Genomic DNA, 17,338 nt, shown 5'->3' on the forward strand with positions numbered 1-17,338 from the left:
TCAGTAACTATGCATAATAATACAATGCTATGCAAAGATATGGCATTTATTTCAGTAGCCCATATCACGACTGATTGTAGATGTGTAAGACATAGGAATTGTTATAACGGTAGACATTCATAAAACCATAATCCATTTATAATATAGGTTTATTTTAAGATCAGTAGGCTAAGTTTAAAATTACATAAATTATATAGTTAAAAAAATTTGCTTTCTTTTAAAATCACGGTTTAGGGTTAAAGCAAAAACAAGATCAAATAAATGCTTTACTAATTCTTTCATGTGAGACTAAAAAGCTCAATTTCAATAATATTTATTTACCCGATTGCTCTTATAATTCTTATGCCAAAAGATCAACTGGCAAGAGATGAATATGAGAGGGTCCTACTCATGTCAGATGTCTACCCTTACACTGTGTTTGGAACCAAGTGAATATGTTTTAACAGTAACTGGTATCAGAAATACCAATGCCTATAATACAACCAAAACAGCGGAGCAATACTATTGAATATGTGTGTAGAGCAGTACATTAAAGTACACGTACATTTAAGAAAACATAGGATACCCACGGAGAAAGGATGGATGTAGTTAAAATGTAGTTATCCCTTACCTCCTGGGCAAGGAGGTAGTTATAAAGGGGCAAGTGAAAAACAATTCAGACAGACAAATCAATAATTCATACAGACTTATGGGACACCCTGTAAGGCAGAACCAAACAAATTAGCTCCTAATGGTCTAAATTAACAGAAGCAGAATACAAATCAGGTGTTAAACTGAATTAACAATTAAACATTCTGTTTAAAAGAATGAAACCCATGATTTGTAGTGTCCCTTATATAATTATCCATGGCATCCAATTACACCATACGATAAATGTTTAAAAATACTGCCTCTCCTCAACAGGAGTTCGCTCCCTGTATTATCGATGCTGCCCTAGATTCTCTCTAGCATGAATATGCTGGTGAGATTGAAGGTTGCTTCCCTGAGTGGCCCTCTTCCCACACTGGGAGCAGTTCTATGGTTTATCCCCCGTGTGAATGCACTGGTGAGAATTAAGGTGAACTGCATGGTGGAAGCTCTTCCCACACTGGGGGCAGCTGTACGGTTTCTCTCCTGTGTGACTGCGCTGGTGACGTTTAAGGTGTGGTGCATTAGTGAAACTCTTCCCACACTGGGCGCAACTGTAAGGCCTCTCTCCTGAGTGAATGCGCTGGTGAACTGTCAGACCTGTTGCACGAGTGAGGCTCTTCCCACACAGGCTGCAGCGGTGCACTGTTTTCCTTGTAAGAATGCATTGGTTTTTTTTTAAGCTATCGAAGTTCCTGTACGTTTTCTCACACTGGGGGCAGCGATGGCAGCCCTGATGTTTCCTGGTTGTGTTTGAGGGGGGGAGTCAGAGCTGGAGGGTCCAGGACGCAGCTGTCTGCCCTGTGAAGACGGGCTCTCACCCCTCACTGCACTGTCACTGCCGCCACTGAACCCCGTCCTCAAGGCACCAGAGTCAGTGTCACGCAGTCCATCTACCGGAAGCTGCGGTTCCAGTTTACAGACGCCTCCTGTAATATTCTCTATTCTAAGATCACAGGGTTCATCTTTTAAAAAAAACTGCAGTTCATCGTCCTCTGTCTTGATGGGAACAGACGCAACACTGGGCTCACACTGTGTACTGGCGGAGTCTGGCTCAGCACCCACTGCTCTGGGTCCACACGCAGATCCCAGTGCCCCGAGTCCCTGTGTTAAACCCACAGTCTGTGGCTCTGCCCTGTGGCCAGACTCCAGTCCACTGATCTCCATTCCACCCTGTCTGCTCCTGTGCTGCTCAGACAGACTCTTGTTGTCTTCTGTAGCTGTGGGCTCCGTATCCTCCCTCAGACTGGAGCCCCACTCCTGCTCCCAGTGCTGCTGCTCAGTGGGAGCCCTTTTCACAGAGTCGGGGAAAGCACGGGCCTCTACAGCTCCTGGGGGAGAGACAAGACAGGAGAACAGCTCAGAATATCATCCAGGCAGTGTGTATTATGTATACGGCCCAACAGATATATTGGGTCACCGATATTATCAGCCGATATTGGCCTTTTACAGAAATATTGGCACATATTCCTCCGATACTGCACAATACTTTTTCTCAAACTATTGGGTTTTTTTTTTATTATCATAAAATCCATCATCAGACATAAATACATGCTTATTTGGTTTTACAGTCATTATTATAATTATGAATTATTCATTAGGCATGTGATATACACATAAGAGAGAAGGGGGAAGGTAAACATGGAGACGAAATTGACTTTTATTTTGTGCAATAATTTAATTTGAAACCAGCGCACCCATCTAGCTTTCCCTTCTATATCTAATGCTACACTGGGATCAGTGATCATTCAGACAGTATGGCCCACGCCACTTTGAATCCACACCACCTTGTTTTTGGGAAATGTTTTAGCATTTCTTCATCTCCATATTGCGGCAATCTAATAGTTTCCTTTGCTCCTTCTTGCGCTGTTTAGCTTCACTGGCGCTTTCCTGTAATATGGTTAGTGTGTTAGTATAGTCTGGTGAGTTTTATATGTTATTACGGTGATAACACCAAGTCCTGATCAGCCCCAGTCCCAATGCTTTCATGAAGACGCTTGCGGTGCCCACTCATTAAACCCGCGGCCCATGAGGGCGCAGCTCGTAAACGCATTAAGACGAAGTGCAAATCTTGAGGTCACCCATTCCCCAAATGTGCCATTGTTTCAGTACACAGACAGACACTTTACCATTCCAGAGCTCTGATAATGGAAAGAAATATCCAACATTTACTCTCAAAAATGTACAGACACATCCTGAGCATTTATTCAGTGCAAGATGGAATAGTATTATTGAACAAAACAGGGTCCCCTTCATATGCAAAAATAAATAAAGAAAATGCCTGATTGGACAGAATGGGTACACAACACCCCAAAATCACTGCAATGCATCTTTAACACTGGACATGAAGAAGCCCCTTTTTAACCCATTACCTAAAGTTACTGTTCAACTGATAATGAGTTGAGATAACCAGAGCCAGCTAGGGTTACCATATCTGAACGATCAATAAAGAGGACACTACAAAAGGTGGGGGGCTGGAGGTGTAAATACAGTGTTTTGAAACATTTACATGCAATTTATTAATGTCTGAACAAGAAGTTACGAGTGTAACATTAAATCCCTGGACCCTTATGTAACATTATATACAGTGCCACTATATAGAAACAGGTCAAATACAATTAAATGTTCAGTACATGGCTGTGTGGCAAAAAGGTGAAAAATGATTTACCAAGAAAAAACACAAACAATGGTGTGCTAAAACATAATTTATAACAACCAACCATCATCTCACTCACACCCTGCCGTCTCCTCTCAACCTAACCTAATCTTGCTTTTTAATTGTTAACGCCCCCCAACAAAATCATTTCCCTCATTTCTTTAAGTACTGTTGGAAATATCCCATCTGGCCCAGGTGATTTGTTTGTTTTTAATTCTGCTAGTCCCTTTAGTACCTCCTCTAACGTGTCCCTCTGACTCTGTCTTGGTCATTTGAAAAGATCAAGTCAATACATGCGCTCTCCCTGGTTGGTTCCCTGACAAACTGAGCTAGAAAGCAGTCATTTACCATCTCAGCAATTTCCATTTCTGCTTCTGTAGTCCCGACTGGGCTTTCCCAGTCTAAGTTTGGGAAATTGAAATCCCCCATAATAACAGACACATCCTTGCTACATGCAGTCCTGATTACACTGTACAATGCAGCATCTTTCTGAATATCTGAGGTGGGTGGTCTGTTACACACTCCTACCACTAATCCTCCACATCTCTTGTTCAAAAGTTTCACCCACAAAGACTCTGTTTCATTAGAACGATGTTATTTCTGACATATAATGCTACCCCACCACCTCTTCAATTTTGCCTGTCTCTCCTAAACTGTGTGTAAACTTTCAACTGGTATTTATCCCCATCATTTTCTGTAAGCCATTTTTCTGTCACTCCTACAACATCATAGTCACCCGCCAGCACTGTGGCTTCTAGGTCCAACATAATAATAATACAGTCTTTGATTAAGTATCCAAAAGACAGTGATTGAGTGAATACAAAAGACAATGGTCGGTTAAGTGCCCTCTCAGACAGTACACAATTCAAGAAACAATGAACCTGAGACAGAGACAGGGTGAAATACAAAACTATTGGTTACTTTTTTACAATAATTTAAAAGTATCAAATGTATTTATGTTTTCAGTGACATATGCATGTGGCAGTTATAAATCATATTTAGTTCAAATTCTTCGTCTAACCAGGTCCAGCAAACTTGATTTTTAATCGCTAATCTTTTTTATTCCTCAAGATTCACAACCCTCGATGACTGACACAATGTTTTCAGCTGGCAGAAGAGATGTATATCAATATAAACTAAAGTTCATTCAAATATATTTTTAATTGCTTCATACATTTGAATCAGTGCTGTTCTTCACAAGTAATGCCATTCTGTGAGCATCGTCTTCAAGAGCTCTACAGTGGCTTATGTTTAAATTGGGGCATAGCACAGGTACATAAGAGTTGGACAAAAACAATCAAAATAATCTGGCATAAGAAGCTTGCAAATCATGTATACAAATAGTTTCGCCAAATCTAATATATTTTGGGGGGAGCGTGCATGTGTTTAACCTTGAAACAGTCATCAGAATAAACAGGAAAACAGCCATTAAGTGCGTGACTTCTCTATGCACCGCTTTGACAGCTTGCACTTCCAGCTCAGCCCCAGCCCGGCACTGCGCATGCCCGGACGCGAAGGCGGCAGGACGGGCAGACCGGAGAACAGCTGTGCGGCAGGGCAAGTGCGCATGCGCGGTCTTGCGTTGACAAGCAAGGCAGCCCCTGAAGCAGCAGCAGCAGCAGCCCGGCCAGGTAAGCGCCGTTTCCACACGTTTTCCGTGCATATCCATTAAATACATAAATAAATAAATGACGTGGTACGTGCGGAAACACGCCGCTGCGATGGTATGAAGGTCTGCAGGCAAGATGTCGAGGAAGGCGGACGGGTTTCAGCTGCTGGACGAGTTGCACTGAGCCTCGGTGTGCATCCGCAGCAAGGCTTCATGTGATAATGGTCGGGAAAACGGGATTTGTGCAGGACATGAAATGCACACACACCTCCTTTTGTGTACTTTAGAGAACTTAAAGCAAGAATAAAGCAGCGTTTGCTTTGCGTTGCATGTTAATTGCATCTGAACACCCGCTTTTCCTTGTTCATGTGTCTTTTGATGCTTATTTGAAATCAAGTTATCTCCCTTGCACGCAATACATGGGAGAAGTTCAACTCCGACTGCGCTTTATGGTTTCCTAAGTGTCCGTGCGGTTTTGCAAAGAAGGAAGCGTTTCTTTCAAAGCTTTTGAAGCAATGCTGTCAATGCACTCCTCAGTGCAATTCAGCCCCAAGTCCGTGCATGATGAAATGAATGTGCACCCTTTTGATCAGAGTTCATTAGTCTCTACACCCCCACCCCTGAAAGCCAAACAGCAGGTGTCACTGGCTGTGATTAACACAAGGAACTGTCTTCTACCCATCTTTCTTCAGAAGACCTTCTGGGGTCTCATTTTGACACAGTTTCCAAAAGGCAACCCCATTCTGATGCTCTGCTATAATTGTGGTAAAGCCACAATTCAATGTTTCCCTTGCATGTAGCCGTCCCAGCTCCAATTCTAGTGTCCCATCACTCCCAGACTGCAGCCGTCCCTTATCAAAAAGCTTGCATCCTCATTACAGAAAAGTATTTGCTTGGGAATTTCAACCACATAATGCCCAGCAAGGTTGTTCCTCAAAACCCCCGGTCAGCAGGGCTCGCACACCTTGCCGCAGGGTTGTGGAGACCTACTGCGTTGTGCGGTTGTGATTTCTGATGTGTTCCCTGACTGTGTCACACAGGCTGCCAGTTCCATATAAAGTATTTCTATGGCTAGTTCTCTGAAGTCCCAAACCGCTCCCTACCACCTTTGCTTTTATTGACATCACAGAGTGTGTATTTGAGGGAGTAGGTACTACAGGAAAACTACTTAATAGGACACCCCTCAACACTCAGTCCCAGCCCAGCTTTGCAGTGTTTGTTTTCCCAGTTTGCGGCATTCAGCATGATCTGCTTTAAAGTTTATTCCTCGTCCCTGTTTCTTGTAAAAAAATAATAACTTAGAAATATATTTGCTCACTTATATCATGTAGTTAAATAGCTGCTTTAGTAATTTAATGAACTGAAAACAATTTCTGTTCAGTACTTGTTTTAGCTCATGTATGCTTATCTTATTGTATCTTGTATTTATCTTACTAATTATATTTACTGTATTTTGTAATGCTTTGAAAAAATGTTTCTTGTGACAACTGTTGCCTAGGGTAAGGGCATCTGCTAATAAATAAAGAAATAATAGTAATCCCTGCCATACAGTAAATAAAGAAATAATAGTAATCCCTGCCAGCTATGGAAACTTCATTGATGTCATTTTCTAATCTAATAATGAATTAGATTAATTTTATTAGCTATGAAACTCCATACAACATACATTTTACAAATTATTTGTTTGTTAAATAATCTGACAATATCTACAATTTGCATGTCTGCCTGTTTTCCCCGCTTGTCTCCACTGTTAACACAAGGAATTCTGGGACTTCAGCACAATTTGAGTTTTTGCAGAAGTGTACGCAGTCGAAGGGTGCATTGAAGGGCACAGTGCACCCTTAACTTGTTCCCTAAGGAAATGGGACACTCCTTAAAATAGTGAACAAACTACAGCCACCCTGCCCCCCAAAGGGAGTGGTTTGGGATGCAGCCCCCATTTGCTTTATAAGCTTAAACCCCTCTGCCTCAGTCCCCCTTAGCACTGTGTGGCAAACAGCCTTTTACATAGAGAAGTGGATCCCAGGACTGCAGGGGTGGGGCAGTTAGACAGACGGGGCTTCCTGCATGATCTGATTACTCCATTAAACCGTTGGGACTGAACTGTAACATTGGAGATGGATGCTGATTGGACGGCTGTGTCAAAAGCACATTACTTGAATTTGTTTTGCCTAATCAAAGGTTGCTCTTAATAGGAGCTCTGAACACAGGTCAGATGACGTGAGACCTGCCAATTGAGAAGACACGAGAGAGTGATTTCTGCACATAATTAACTTTGTTCACATGTCTTGGTCAGTGTGTTTTCATTGCCCAGGGGTCCTGTGCTCTAATTGTGAACTTCAGTTCCTCATTCCCTCGTCAGATGACCCGTGGGTAATCGGATTATTTCAGTGCAATAATTTCATATTGGAATTGTTGTGGACGAGGAAGGGGGCGCTTGGCCAGTCTCGCCCGTGTTTCCATTGCGCTATATCTGCGGCTCCCGGTCTTCTGTGACCTCTCCGGTGTTTGTGTTTTTGCTTTGAAGGTCGGCGTGACACAAGAAGGTCGATTCCACACAGATTTATTTGTTGAGAGTCTCGGAAAGGTTGGAAAACAGTGCGCGTGCCTTTCCACGCGGTTGTTTGCTGTGAAGCAACCAGTCGGAAGACGTGAGTTGCAAGAAATCTAATTAGGATAATTCACTAATACTGTTTAACAGCGGGCGGTCCTCAGAAGACGGCATTTGTTTCTTGATGTATCACAGGGAGTTTGCTCTCCATGGTGGATAGGGAGAATAACTGGAGACACAACAGCCTTCGGAGCGGGGCTCGGGACCCGAGGCCATGTGGGGATTAGAGGCGACGATACACAATGATGAAGCCGTGTTTAGAGACCAGGAGGCAGGCTATCCTAGTTGGCAGATCTAAGTACTAAGGGTGGTTAAGTATTTGTCATTTTATATTCAATATGGTTATTGGAAGAGTCTTGTGATTTTGGACATGAGGTACTGATACATTGTAAATTAATTGTTGTTTTTAATGTGTGTGTTGAATTTAAAGCAGCTTGTTAATAACTTCCCGATTGGGCTTTTTCCTGTCTGCCTTTTGTTTGTATTGCTGTCATTTCTCCCACATGGATCCAGTTCATACAGGTGACTTGAAGAGACTAGAATATTCAAACAGATTGTTATACGTCAGTGTGAAGAGATCACATTCGGAAAATGTTGTTTGTGAGGAAAATGTTGCATTTCATGGATCCATGTACCCTAAAATGAATGAACGGTAACAGGAGAAATGTATGTAGTCAAAGGCTGAACTTTTAATTAACCGCTGAAATGTCTATAAAAGAGTGGAAATGATGTCTTCAGAGTGCCATTGAACTCGCGACTCTTCAGGGCTAATATTTAACATCCCTCTGCTCCTGACACATGTTCCTGACACATTGCCTTCCAGTCATATATAGTTTAATGGTTTTGACCTTCCCACTGCCTTTCACACTGCAAATTTTGTAGGTAACATCCTATACGAGATAAATCATTGTCTTGAAGGATTTATTGTGTGTTTGTTCCTAATGTTTAATTTCTTTGTTTCTTTGTTGAATGAGGGTTCACAGCCGTGGTGCTGATGTCTGATGTGTAATATTTCTCTCTCTCTCTCTCTCTCTCTCTCATAGCATGATGCCCATGCACGGCACTTAAGCACCCAGTAATCACAGATCCAGAGATCAGCCCAGGTCACCCCCTTGCCCTACTTTCTCTCGGAGCTGGCCATGGCCGACAGGGAATATGGGAGTTTTGTGGATTGGGACAAGATGGGCGATTTGGCGCAGAGCAGCAGCCCCAGCAAGCTGGACTGCAAGGACCTACGAGAACTGAAGCAGCTGGCCAGGCAGGGCTATTGGGCCAGGAACCACGGGCTGAGGGCCCAGGTCTACCAGCAGCTCATCAAGGCCATCCCCTGCCGTACTGTCACCCCCGACGCGGAGGTGTACCGTGACATCGTGGGCAAGGTCGTTGGCAAGAGAGCCCCGGCCAGCCTCCCTATGCCCGAGTTCGTGGACGACAGCCCCGTCCCTGCGTACTGCCTGAACGCTGAGGGCGTGGGCGCGACCCGCAAGATCGTGGCCTGCGTGGCCAGCCAGTTCCCCGACATCTCCTACTGCCCCGCGCTGCCCTCCATGGTGGCCCTGCTGCTTCACTTCAGCCAGGACGAGGCCGAGTGCTTCGAGAAGGTCAGCCGCATCCTGGCCTGCAACGAGCCGGGCCGCCGCCTGCTGGACCAGACTTTCCTGGCCTACGAGTCGTCCTGCATGACGTTCGGGGACCTGGCCAACAAGTACTGCACCAGCGTCCACAAGCTGCTCGTGGCTGCCACCGGCCAGGACGTGCTGGAGGTCTACTCTGATTGGATGCGCTGGGTATTCGGGGACCTGCCACTGCCTCACGCTGCCAGGGTCCTGGACGTCTTCCTGGTGGAGGGCTACAAGATCCTGTTCCGCGTGGCGCTGGCGCTGCTCAAGTTCTTCCACAAGCTGAGGTCTGGGCAGCCGCAGGAGTCCAGCAACGTCAGGGGGGACATGCGGACCTTCGTGCAGGGCCTGGGCTCCTGCGTGACTCCCGAGAAGCTCCTGGAGAAGGCCTTCTCCCTCCGCCTCTTCAGCCGCAAGGAGATCCGGCTGCTGCAGCTGGCCAACGAGAAGTCCCTGCAACAGAAGGGCATCACCGTCAAACAGAAGAGGTAGCGCAGGCCGGGGTGGAAACTGCAGTGTCGTTATCATAGAACCGTGTAGCTCTTACCCTCTTTGCCAGGTTTACACTGGAACATGTGTTGATTTGTGCCAGTGCATTTGTTTTCACCTTACAAAAGTGTGGTGGATCAGTCATGGTTTATTATGCTGTTTGGAGTGGGGGAGGGAATCTGAGTAATTCATTGACTACGCTTATTGGCAGTGTTGTTTCGCTGTGGGAAAGACACACAGGTTAATAATAAGCGTTCTGTCTGCATGCTTTTTGAGCAACATTCAGCAATTTGTTTACTTCTATTGTACTTAACATTTCTATTATTTTCCCCCCTTGTGTTGTGCTTTTCAATACCTTCCTCCCCTGCTCTCTTTCTCTCTCTTTGTGCTCATCATTCCTGTCTCAAGCGCTTGGCCCTTTCAGGGAGATAGGCGTGTCGTGCTTTTGTCCACTGGGAAGAGGGTGGTTTTTATGTGACGGAGCACTAGACAACAATACGAGTGTGTGCATAATCATAAGTCCACGAACAAACACAATTGCAGGAGTGACGGGTGCCTGCGTATGAAAAGGTTTGTCTCCTGTCACGAAGTGTATTACCCTCTTATAGGACAGGTCATAGCCCATACCCTCTCTGTTTTTGGGCATGCTGCTACAGAGATGGGGGTGTAGTTGCTTAAGCAGTAGGATACTGGGACCCACCTGATGCTCATGTTCAGCTGACTGAAGACCAAGTTTCAAAGGAAGCAGGGTTTAAAGTCCGGAGGCTGAGAGGAAATGTGATGTATAATCATTAACAAAGTGCACGGGGCATCCAGCGGCGCTCCTTTTGAGATCAACTGTACGGTCCTGCAGGCTGGCCTACTTCACCATAAGTCAGCCACAGCTAACGGTACTCATTGGAGTCAGCCGAGTAAATCATGCAATACTATCACTACTGTGGTTTATGAAACGCCAGCAGCCCCCCGTGACCAGCCCCTCTCTGCGCTGCTGTGACGGGCCTCCTCTATGTCCTCCAGACAGAACGTCCACCTGGCCGTGAACGCCACGGACTTCCAGTCGGCCATCGTGAGCGCCAAGGAGATGAGGGATATCTGGTCCTGGGTGCCGGAGCGCTTCGCCCTCTGCCTACCTCAGCTGCTCTTCACCACGGCCGACCACGGCTGCAGCCTGAACAGGTACGTGGAGCGGACAGGCACAGACGGGCAGGAGCCGAGAGAGAGGCTGTAGGGGGCAGTGGATGTGGATGTACAGCTAAAGGAGAGTTGCTCATTGGCTGAAGGGCTCTGATATCGCACTGGGGGTCCTTATTTGCAGTTCACAGCTGTCCTCTGCACTGCCTGTGCTATCTGTCAGTCTGTTTTAACAGTTAACCCCTATTTCCAGCAAGGTTTTTTCTAAATTATTTAATCCACATGTAGGGTTTATGTTGAAAAGTGTTCTGCTCTCTCCCCCAGGTTTTACTCTCACTCTGAGGGCTACGAGCCCACTCTCTTGCTCATCAGAACTACTGAAGGAGAGGTGAGGCCCACTTCACTGATTTCCAGCCAAGGGTGACTTGTCCTGCGTTCTGTCGTGATTCATAGGGAGCTGTTCAGCCCTTCCTTTATTTTTATCCTCTTTTATACTTCCTCGTTTTCCCATTGCATTCTGTATGACGGACCCGAGCAGGCTGACTTTATGTATTCAGCCTTTTTTAATTAAAATCTTAAAAATCAGCCTGGAAGCAAATTATTATTATTATTTATTTCTTAGCAGACGCCCTTATCCAAGGCAAATTAATAGGAACAAGCCTCAGGGTAGGCCGACAGTGAGCAGGACAAAGAAGGCCACAGTGTTATAACGGCAGGACCTGTGTTGCTTCTCCTACCTGTGCTCAGGTGTGCGGCGCCTTCCTGTCCACCGACTGGGAGGAGCGCAAGAGGGGCGGGAACAAGCTCAGCTTTTTTGGAACCGGCGAGTGCTTCGTCTTCAGGGTGAGTCTGCGTGCCATCATCACTGGACAGCTGTATTAATACAAATACACAAGACTTAAACTTGTTTCCACGCATGCTAAAGTGCCTTAAATACAGTCTTCAATCTTATGTTAAGTGAGATGGTAAAGATTTCCGGCCAAAACAATGCCTGTATCTACTAAGAGCTTTGGACATAATGATGACAAGATCTAGATGAACAGCTCCGGCACTGTTAAGTTTTCCCTAAAGAGTGTCTAATTGAAGCTGTTGCTTTTTTTAATGAAAGAAGAAACTGGATCCTATTCTCGGATCCCACATTTGGCCTGAGAGGAGGTGTAGTGCGTCTGTTCAGTCACTAGAGGGAGCACCATTTCACGTTCTCCTCCCCACCTACCATGAGAGTCCATTTGGTTTAAAGATGGGCTGTCCTTCATTCGCTCTATCTATAGATCTGAACTGAACAAGGCCCAAACAAGTTACACTACAAACTCAAAACGTATGATCGTATCTTCCTTAGAGGAAATTTTGGGCTGTAAAACAGGCAGAATTAATATGTGTCTGATCTTTTTTTATAATCATCTTGTTCATATACAATACATGTTTTTTAAGACAGTACTTGAACAGCCCAGGCACACTGATCACATTTGGAGGGTTAGATAGAGATATTTGCCCAGGGTGTAGCTGATCCATCATTAGCTTTTCAGATACATTTTCCACGATACCCCATGAATCATTGAAGCTTTTGTTCTCGGCGGCGTACAGCTATCGTCTGATGCCCGTCCTACACAACACACATCAGTGACACCGCACCATCCTGTCTGTAACCCGAGCTGAGCCCCCGCTACCTGACACCTGCCTAGGACAGGGAGGAAGATGTGCCAGCCCAGCTAGCAGGGCCCGCATCGCCAGCACTGACAGTGCGTTACACACTGACCCGTTCTCCTTAGGTGTCTCCAAAAGTACAGCCTCAGATTTGTGTGTGTGTCTGTCTGTACAACACCAGCCCTTGACTGAATTAATTAACTACTTTTTAGTTCTCAAAAGATGCAAGCAATGCACGCCCAACTCTGCAAATCAAACAAGCTTTTGCCTCTTTCTCTCCATCTTGCTCCCTCGTTCCCCTGCGAGGCCCTCTCGAGCGGTCCTCTCTGTCCCTCTGTGGTTGACGCAGCTCTGTGTGTCCGTCTCTCTGCCGCTCAGCTCAAGCCGGAGATGGAGAGGTACGAGTGGGTGGTGATCCGACACCCCGAGCTCTGTTCGGCCGTCCCACCCCAGGACTCGGACACCCCAGAGGATACGGCGGCACCGCCCCAGCCCTCCGAACGCCTGGAGGACCCCAACACCCTCCCTGCCGCGGAGCCGGGCTCTGACCCCGCCGCTCGCCTGTCCCCCTTCCTGGCGACGCGTCACTTCAACCTCAACACCACGAACTGCTCCATGTTCATGGCCGGGAGCCACGACTCCATCATTGTCGGTGAGTCCCGCGGCCTGCGCCCTGCATTTCACTTTCTAACTTAAACTAACACTGATCTCTTTCCATTTTCATTCTTCCACAATATCAGTCTGCAGAAGATCGTTGTCAAGCTGTGATTCTTAAACACCCCAGCAGCTTGTGTGTCATAAATTACAGCTCGTTCAAACCAACTGCCCTTCTCTCACAAACCTGCATACAAAGATCTGCCTTTGGAAGAGTGAGAACCATCTGTCGGCATTGCCACATATTTAGAGACCACGGTGACCAAACATTAGTTATTTACAAGTGACTTTGCCAAATACTGTGCTCTAAACACCACTAGACTTTTCTATTCTCCAGTTAGATACCTGAATTGAAATCCGAGGCAGCCACACGATTTCCAACGGGTGGTTTAGAAACGCCGGTGCTGCCAGAGCCACACTGACCGTCTGCTCTCTCCTCTCCCAGGTGGGGGTGGCGGCAACGCCCTGTACATCGACGCGGAGCTGAACCACGGACGTACGGCCCGCTGCAGCACCTTCGACAACCAGCCCCTGTGCGCGGAGGCCTTCCAGATCGCCCTGCTGGAGGTCTGGGCCTTCCAGGACGCCATGGCCTCCTAACAGGGCTCCGAGTGGACAGCGGCGGATCGGACGGCGTCGCTCTTCCGCTCGCTTGCCGTCTGGTCACACGCCTCTCCTCTTCTGCCTGAGGGGGGTGCGTGACCGCGGACACTGGGGATTCAGAGCGGCAGTGTTTAGATCGAGCACTTTCCCTTATTCGTTTCATTGAGTAGACATGTTTGTCATTATTATTTTTATGACTAAAATGATTAATATCAAGCTCTTTATATCAACATCAATGCACTTTTATTTTTTTTTATATTCCTAAATTGACTTTTTCTGCTTTCCATTTTCCCCACTTCCTGTCTCAGTGGTGGGGTAGAACAAATTCAGGTATTAAGAATTGTTTTTCTTTGGAATCACCAATAATTTGTTTTTGTCTTTCCCCCATAAGTTTGAAATATCGGAAACTGTCCTAATATAGGGTTAAGTTCCGCGCCTTTACCGACTGAGCCACTCGGGAGGAGTAAGACGGCTGTTTTAATGAGATGTTTTTGCCCGGCTGTTTGCTTGACATTTGTCGTCTCCACAAACTGCTAATAATCTAACGGTTGAACAGACGTATTCGTAGCACAGCGTCCTCTGAGAAGAGACTCAGCTGTGTCACTTATTTCTGAAGCTGTCAGTCAGGTGCTGTGAAGGTGTTTGATCCAAGTCTACAGAAGAAATATATATATATATATATATATATATATACAGTAATAATCTTGTGTATACCAGGAAGGATATATTAAATGTAAAGCTTGAGACTTTGATATTAATGCCAGTACGTGCAAATTACATATTCCCAATTTAAGGATACTTCCCCTCTTTGTTTTTGTGCTTTTCCCTGAGTGATTCGATTCCTTATCTAAACCCGAAACTCATCTTATTGCACAGGAATCGTTTACTCACACGCCGTTGTGTTTTATCAGGATATGTGGTGCACTACTTTATATGACATATCTGTCCATAGAGGAGTGAAGGGTGATTGGTAGTAATTGTGGTAATTGTTCAATGTTCAAAGTTTAATCTCCTTCTGCAGTGTAGTTTCCATTCTCTAACATGAATGGTCTCTCTGTTCACCTTCATCTTCGTTAACTTCATTTACATGTTCCTGTTAAGTTAGAAGTCTGTGTTATGAAGTCTGAAATATTTACGTATTCTTTTTTATATTTATATATACGCGTTTCCCCTTTTGAGTGCCCAAAGTGCAGGACGTGTTTTCTGTTATTGTCTGTTCCGACGCATGCATTGTCATTCTGATCTCCTGCAATGATGAATTTTCCCTCTCAAAGCTTAGACTCAACTTGCAGGACGTGGACGATCTTTAGAGGGAAAAAACGTATTAGTGGAGTAAGTGTGGATATTTGTCTATCCGTGTGTGTGAGTGAGGAGCAAATGTCTGCATACTATCGAGTGCTGACCTTTCGCTCTCTCCCCCGTAGATGATTAGTGTGATTTCAATTCATATATATCAAGCAAAGTAAATGACCAAATGAAGGCTCACGGCATGTGCTATGGTATATAATGGGACCGCAGTAATAACATGGAAGTGACTGCACAGATTCAGCACAGTCCACTCCTCTCAGAGGTCCTCTTGGACGAGAGACGTTGAAGCCGACACAATGGAAACACTATAAAATGACTTCAGTGTTGGCAAAACAGGGCAGAAACAGACGAGCAGTGTGAAGTATGACTGCTGGAGTAGATTCAATGTAGAGTAACCATCATTACCTTAGCTTCCCCACGTCGACCTCCCCATACACACCACGCAGAAATGTTATCACTGAGGCCGTGCTTGTCCGCACTTTAAAAAGGCTCCTGCGCACAAACAAACCCTAGCCCGGGTGTGGGTGCTGAATAACACTTGCTTGTTACCCCGATCTAGCCTTGGGACGCTATTCGGCTGAAGCGACGCGGTCGATAAACTTACTTGTAGTCGGGGTCCGGTCCAGGGTCCATATCCAATTCGGGGATCTCAAGGCAAAGCGCAGTCAGAGCCAGGTAAACTCACGATACTTGCTCTGAAACACTCCTGACACTCTCCTGCGTCTCCACACTGCGGTCAGGTGGAGCAGGAGTTGTTTGTGTCGAGCTTTAGCTGGCGCCTGCACTTGTGTTGCACCTGCTGGGCTGACAGGTGTGTCTGTGGAAACTTCCACGAGCCGGGGCCGGGCCTGTAGGTTTCGTCCACCAGGGGGACCCATTCCTTATCTAGTGGGCATCGTACTACACCCCACAGTGTGTCACACGATATAGACGGCCAGCCCAGACGCATTCTCAAATGAAGAAGGGCTCGAACACTACTCAGTAAAATTTACATCATTGTGACGCACAACGCATTCAGAAGGTAAGATGCGATATTTTATTGCATCCAAATGCGTCACTGTTTACCAAACAAAGTCAGACGTCCGTGTTTACCAAACAAAGCCACAAGTCTTTGACCTTTATGTCAATTTGTATTGCTTTGCAAGAAAAAACAACTAAGAGTTCAACTGATCAGTATTGTTTTTATTACATATCTCTGTTTAAGTGCAGTATGAAGTCTCAAAGTATGTTTGTCCGTATAATGAATGACTTATTGTATGTTTTTTGCCTTTTGTTTTAAGACATTTGTCATTGTGTAAGTTGATTTTGTGGTGAAGTTTTTAAACCAGACGACAGATTGAGTGGCACGGATTTAAACCGCAGGTTAAAGTTCACCTCCATTTATTTTTTTATTACAGACGTGTTCCGTGTTTTCACAGTAAATGAAATCCATACATGTTAAACGTGTGAGGAATAAAACCTTTTAAATGGATGTCTCTCTTGAGTGCAGTGTGTGATTTCGCAGCGTAATGGCTTTCCCTGCTCCTCAGACTGCAGCGTGCGTTGGAGATGCGTTATCATATCAGCTTCTATATCAAGTGTACCGGTCTATCCCGGTGGCTTTAAACGTGACTGTGTGTGCAGTGTGAGTGAGTGTGCGGCTGGCTGCCCACTGGGCCGTTTGCTCAGACCACCGCCTGAACGCTGGATGGGGAAGTCAACTGCGCTGCCCAGACCCTGAGAGGGAAGTGAGCAGGGAAATCCCAAGGTGTTCAACGTGTTTGAATGTGACCGGTAAACCAGTTTATCCACAGACCTCTAATCCAAAAACACTCCTATTAAAAGAGGGAGGGATACAATAAGAAAGCCAGGTGTGTTTAGCCCATCATTTGATCACTGGGCCTATGACAATGCGCGTGACGGTTCTTAAAGGCAGGCAGTACGGGCAGGATTGATGCAGTCCTGTGGAGCTGTTGTATTTTTAACCCAGCTACATTTATTTACAGGATATAAATAGCCGAATTCGCAGACGGCACAGGGCCTGGAAAGTTATCCATCACTATGGCAACTGTATGTGAGGCGCAGTGTGGGGGGGCGGGGGGGCGTTTTTTTTTTTTGTCTTTTCAGCAGAGAGAAATACCCATTCGGTTGCCCTCCTGTCAGCCTGGTGTGATGCCGGGAGATGCGGTTCTGCATTGAAAGGCATGTTGTCGGTCTGTTAATGACCGAATGGGTTGGGTTGTTGGAGCATCACCGAGAATTACATTTCATAGGTGTTTAATGTTAGTGATGCTTTTGTGTCAAATACCAGGAGTTGCATTAGTAAAACCCACACTTACAGCTTTTAAAACACTGCTGTTAGATAAATGTATGCTATTAAATGTTTTAACATTTGAGGATCCACTGCT

At 45.6% G+C, this 17,338-nt stretch overlaps 1 protein-coding gene and 1 long non-coding RNA gene across 2 annotated transcripts; one reads left to right on the forward strand and one right to left on the reverse strand.

Annotated features, from left to right (window-relative positions):
* On the reverse strand, nt 1–15,677 carry LOC136712483 (uncharacterized). The gene is made up of 3 exons (XR_010804834.1): nt 15,556–15,677; nt 11,480–11,615; nt 1–1,958 (listed from the first exon to the last, which is right to left on the reverse strand). It is a non-coding gene; the product is annotated as an uncharacterized LOC136712483 (long non-coding RNA).
* Nucleotides 4,835–16,422, forward strand: tbc1d24 (TBC1 domain family, member 24). The gene is made up of 7 exons (XM_066689107.1): nt 4,835–4,914; nt 8,547–9,610; nt 10,629–10,787; nt 11,067–11,130; nt 11,490–11,585; nt 12,765–13,038; nt 13,486–16,422. The coding sequence occupies exons 2-7, from the start codon at nt 8,643–8,645 to the stop codon at nt 13,638–13,640; spliced, it is 1,716 nt and encodes a 571-aa protein (XP_066545204.1). The 5' UTR covers nt 4,835–4,914; nt 8,547–8,642; the 3' UTR covers nt 13,641–16,422.
* Nucleotides 16,423–17,338: the final 916 nt, after the last annotated feature.

This window comes from Amia ocellicauda, chromosome 17, assembly GCF_036373705.1.
Source record: "Amia ocellicauda isolate fAmiCal2 chromosome 17, fAmiCal2.hap1, whole genome shotgun sequence".
In the NCBI taxonomy this organism is placed as follows: domain Eukaryota; kingdom Metazoa; phylum Chordata; class Actinopteri; order Amiiformes; family Amiidae; genus Amia; species Amia ocellicauda.

What these genes read in the sequence shown, in the direction of transcription:
- tbc1d24 (XM_066689107.1), top strand. Translation starts at nt 8,643, where the DNA reads ATGGCCGACAGGGAATATGGGAGTTTTGTGGATTGGGACAAGATGGGC. An exon ending in TCAGAACTACTGAAGGAGAG is followed by an intron (nt 11,131 to 11,489) that starts GTGAGGCCCACT and finishes ACCTGTGCTCAG; the next exon opens with GTGTGCGGCGCCTTCCTGTC. An exon ending in GCGAGTGCTTCGTCTTCAGG is followed by an intron (nt 11,586 to 12,764) that starts GTGAGTCTGCGT and finishes TCTGCCGCTCAG; the next exon opens with CTCAAGCCGGAGATGGAGAG.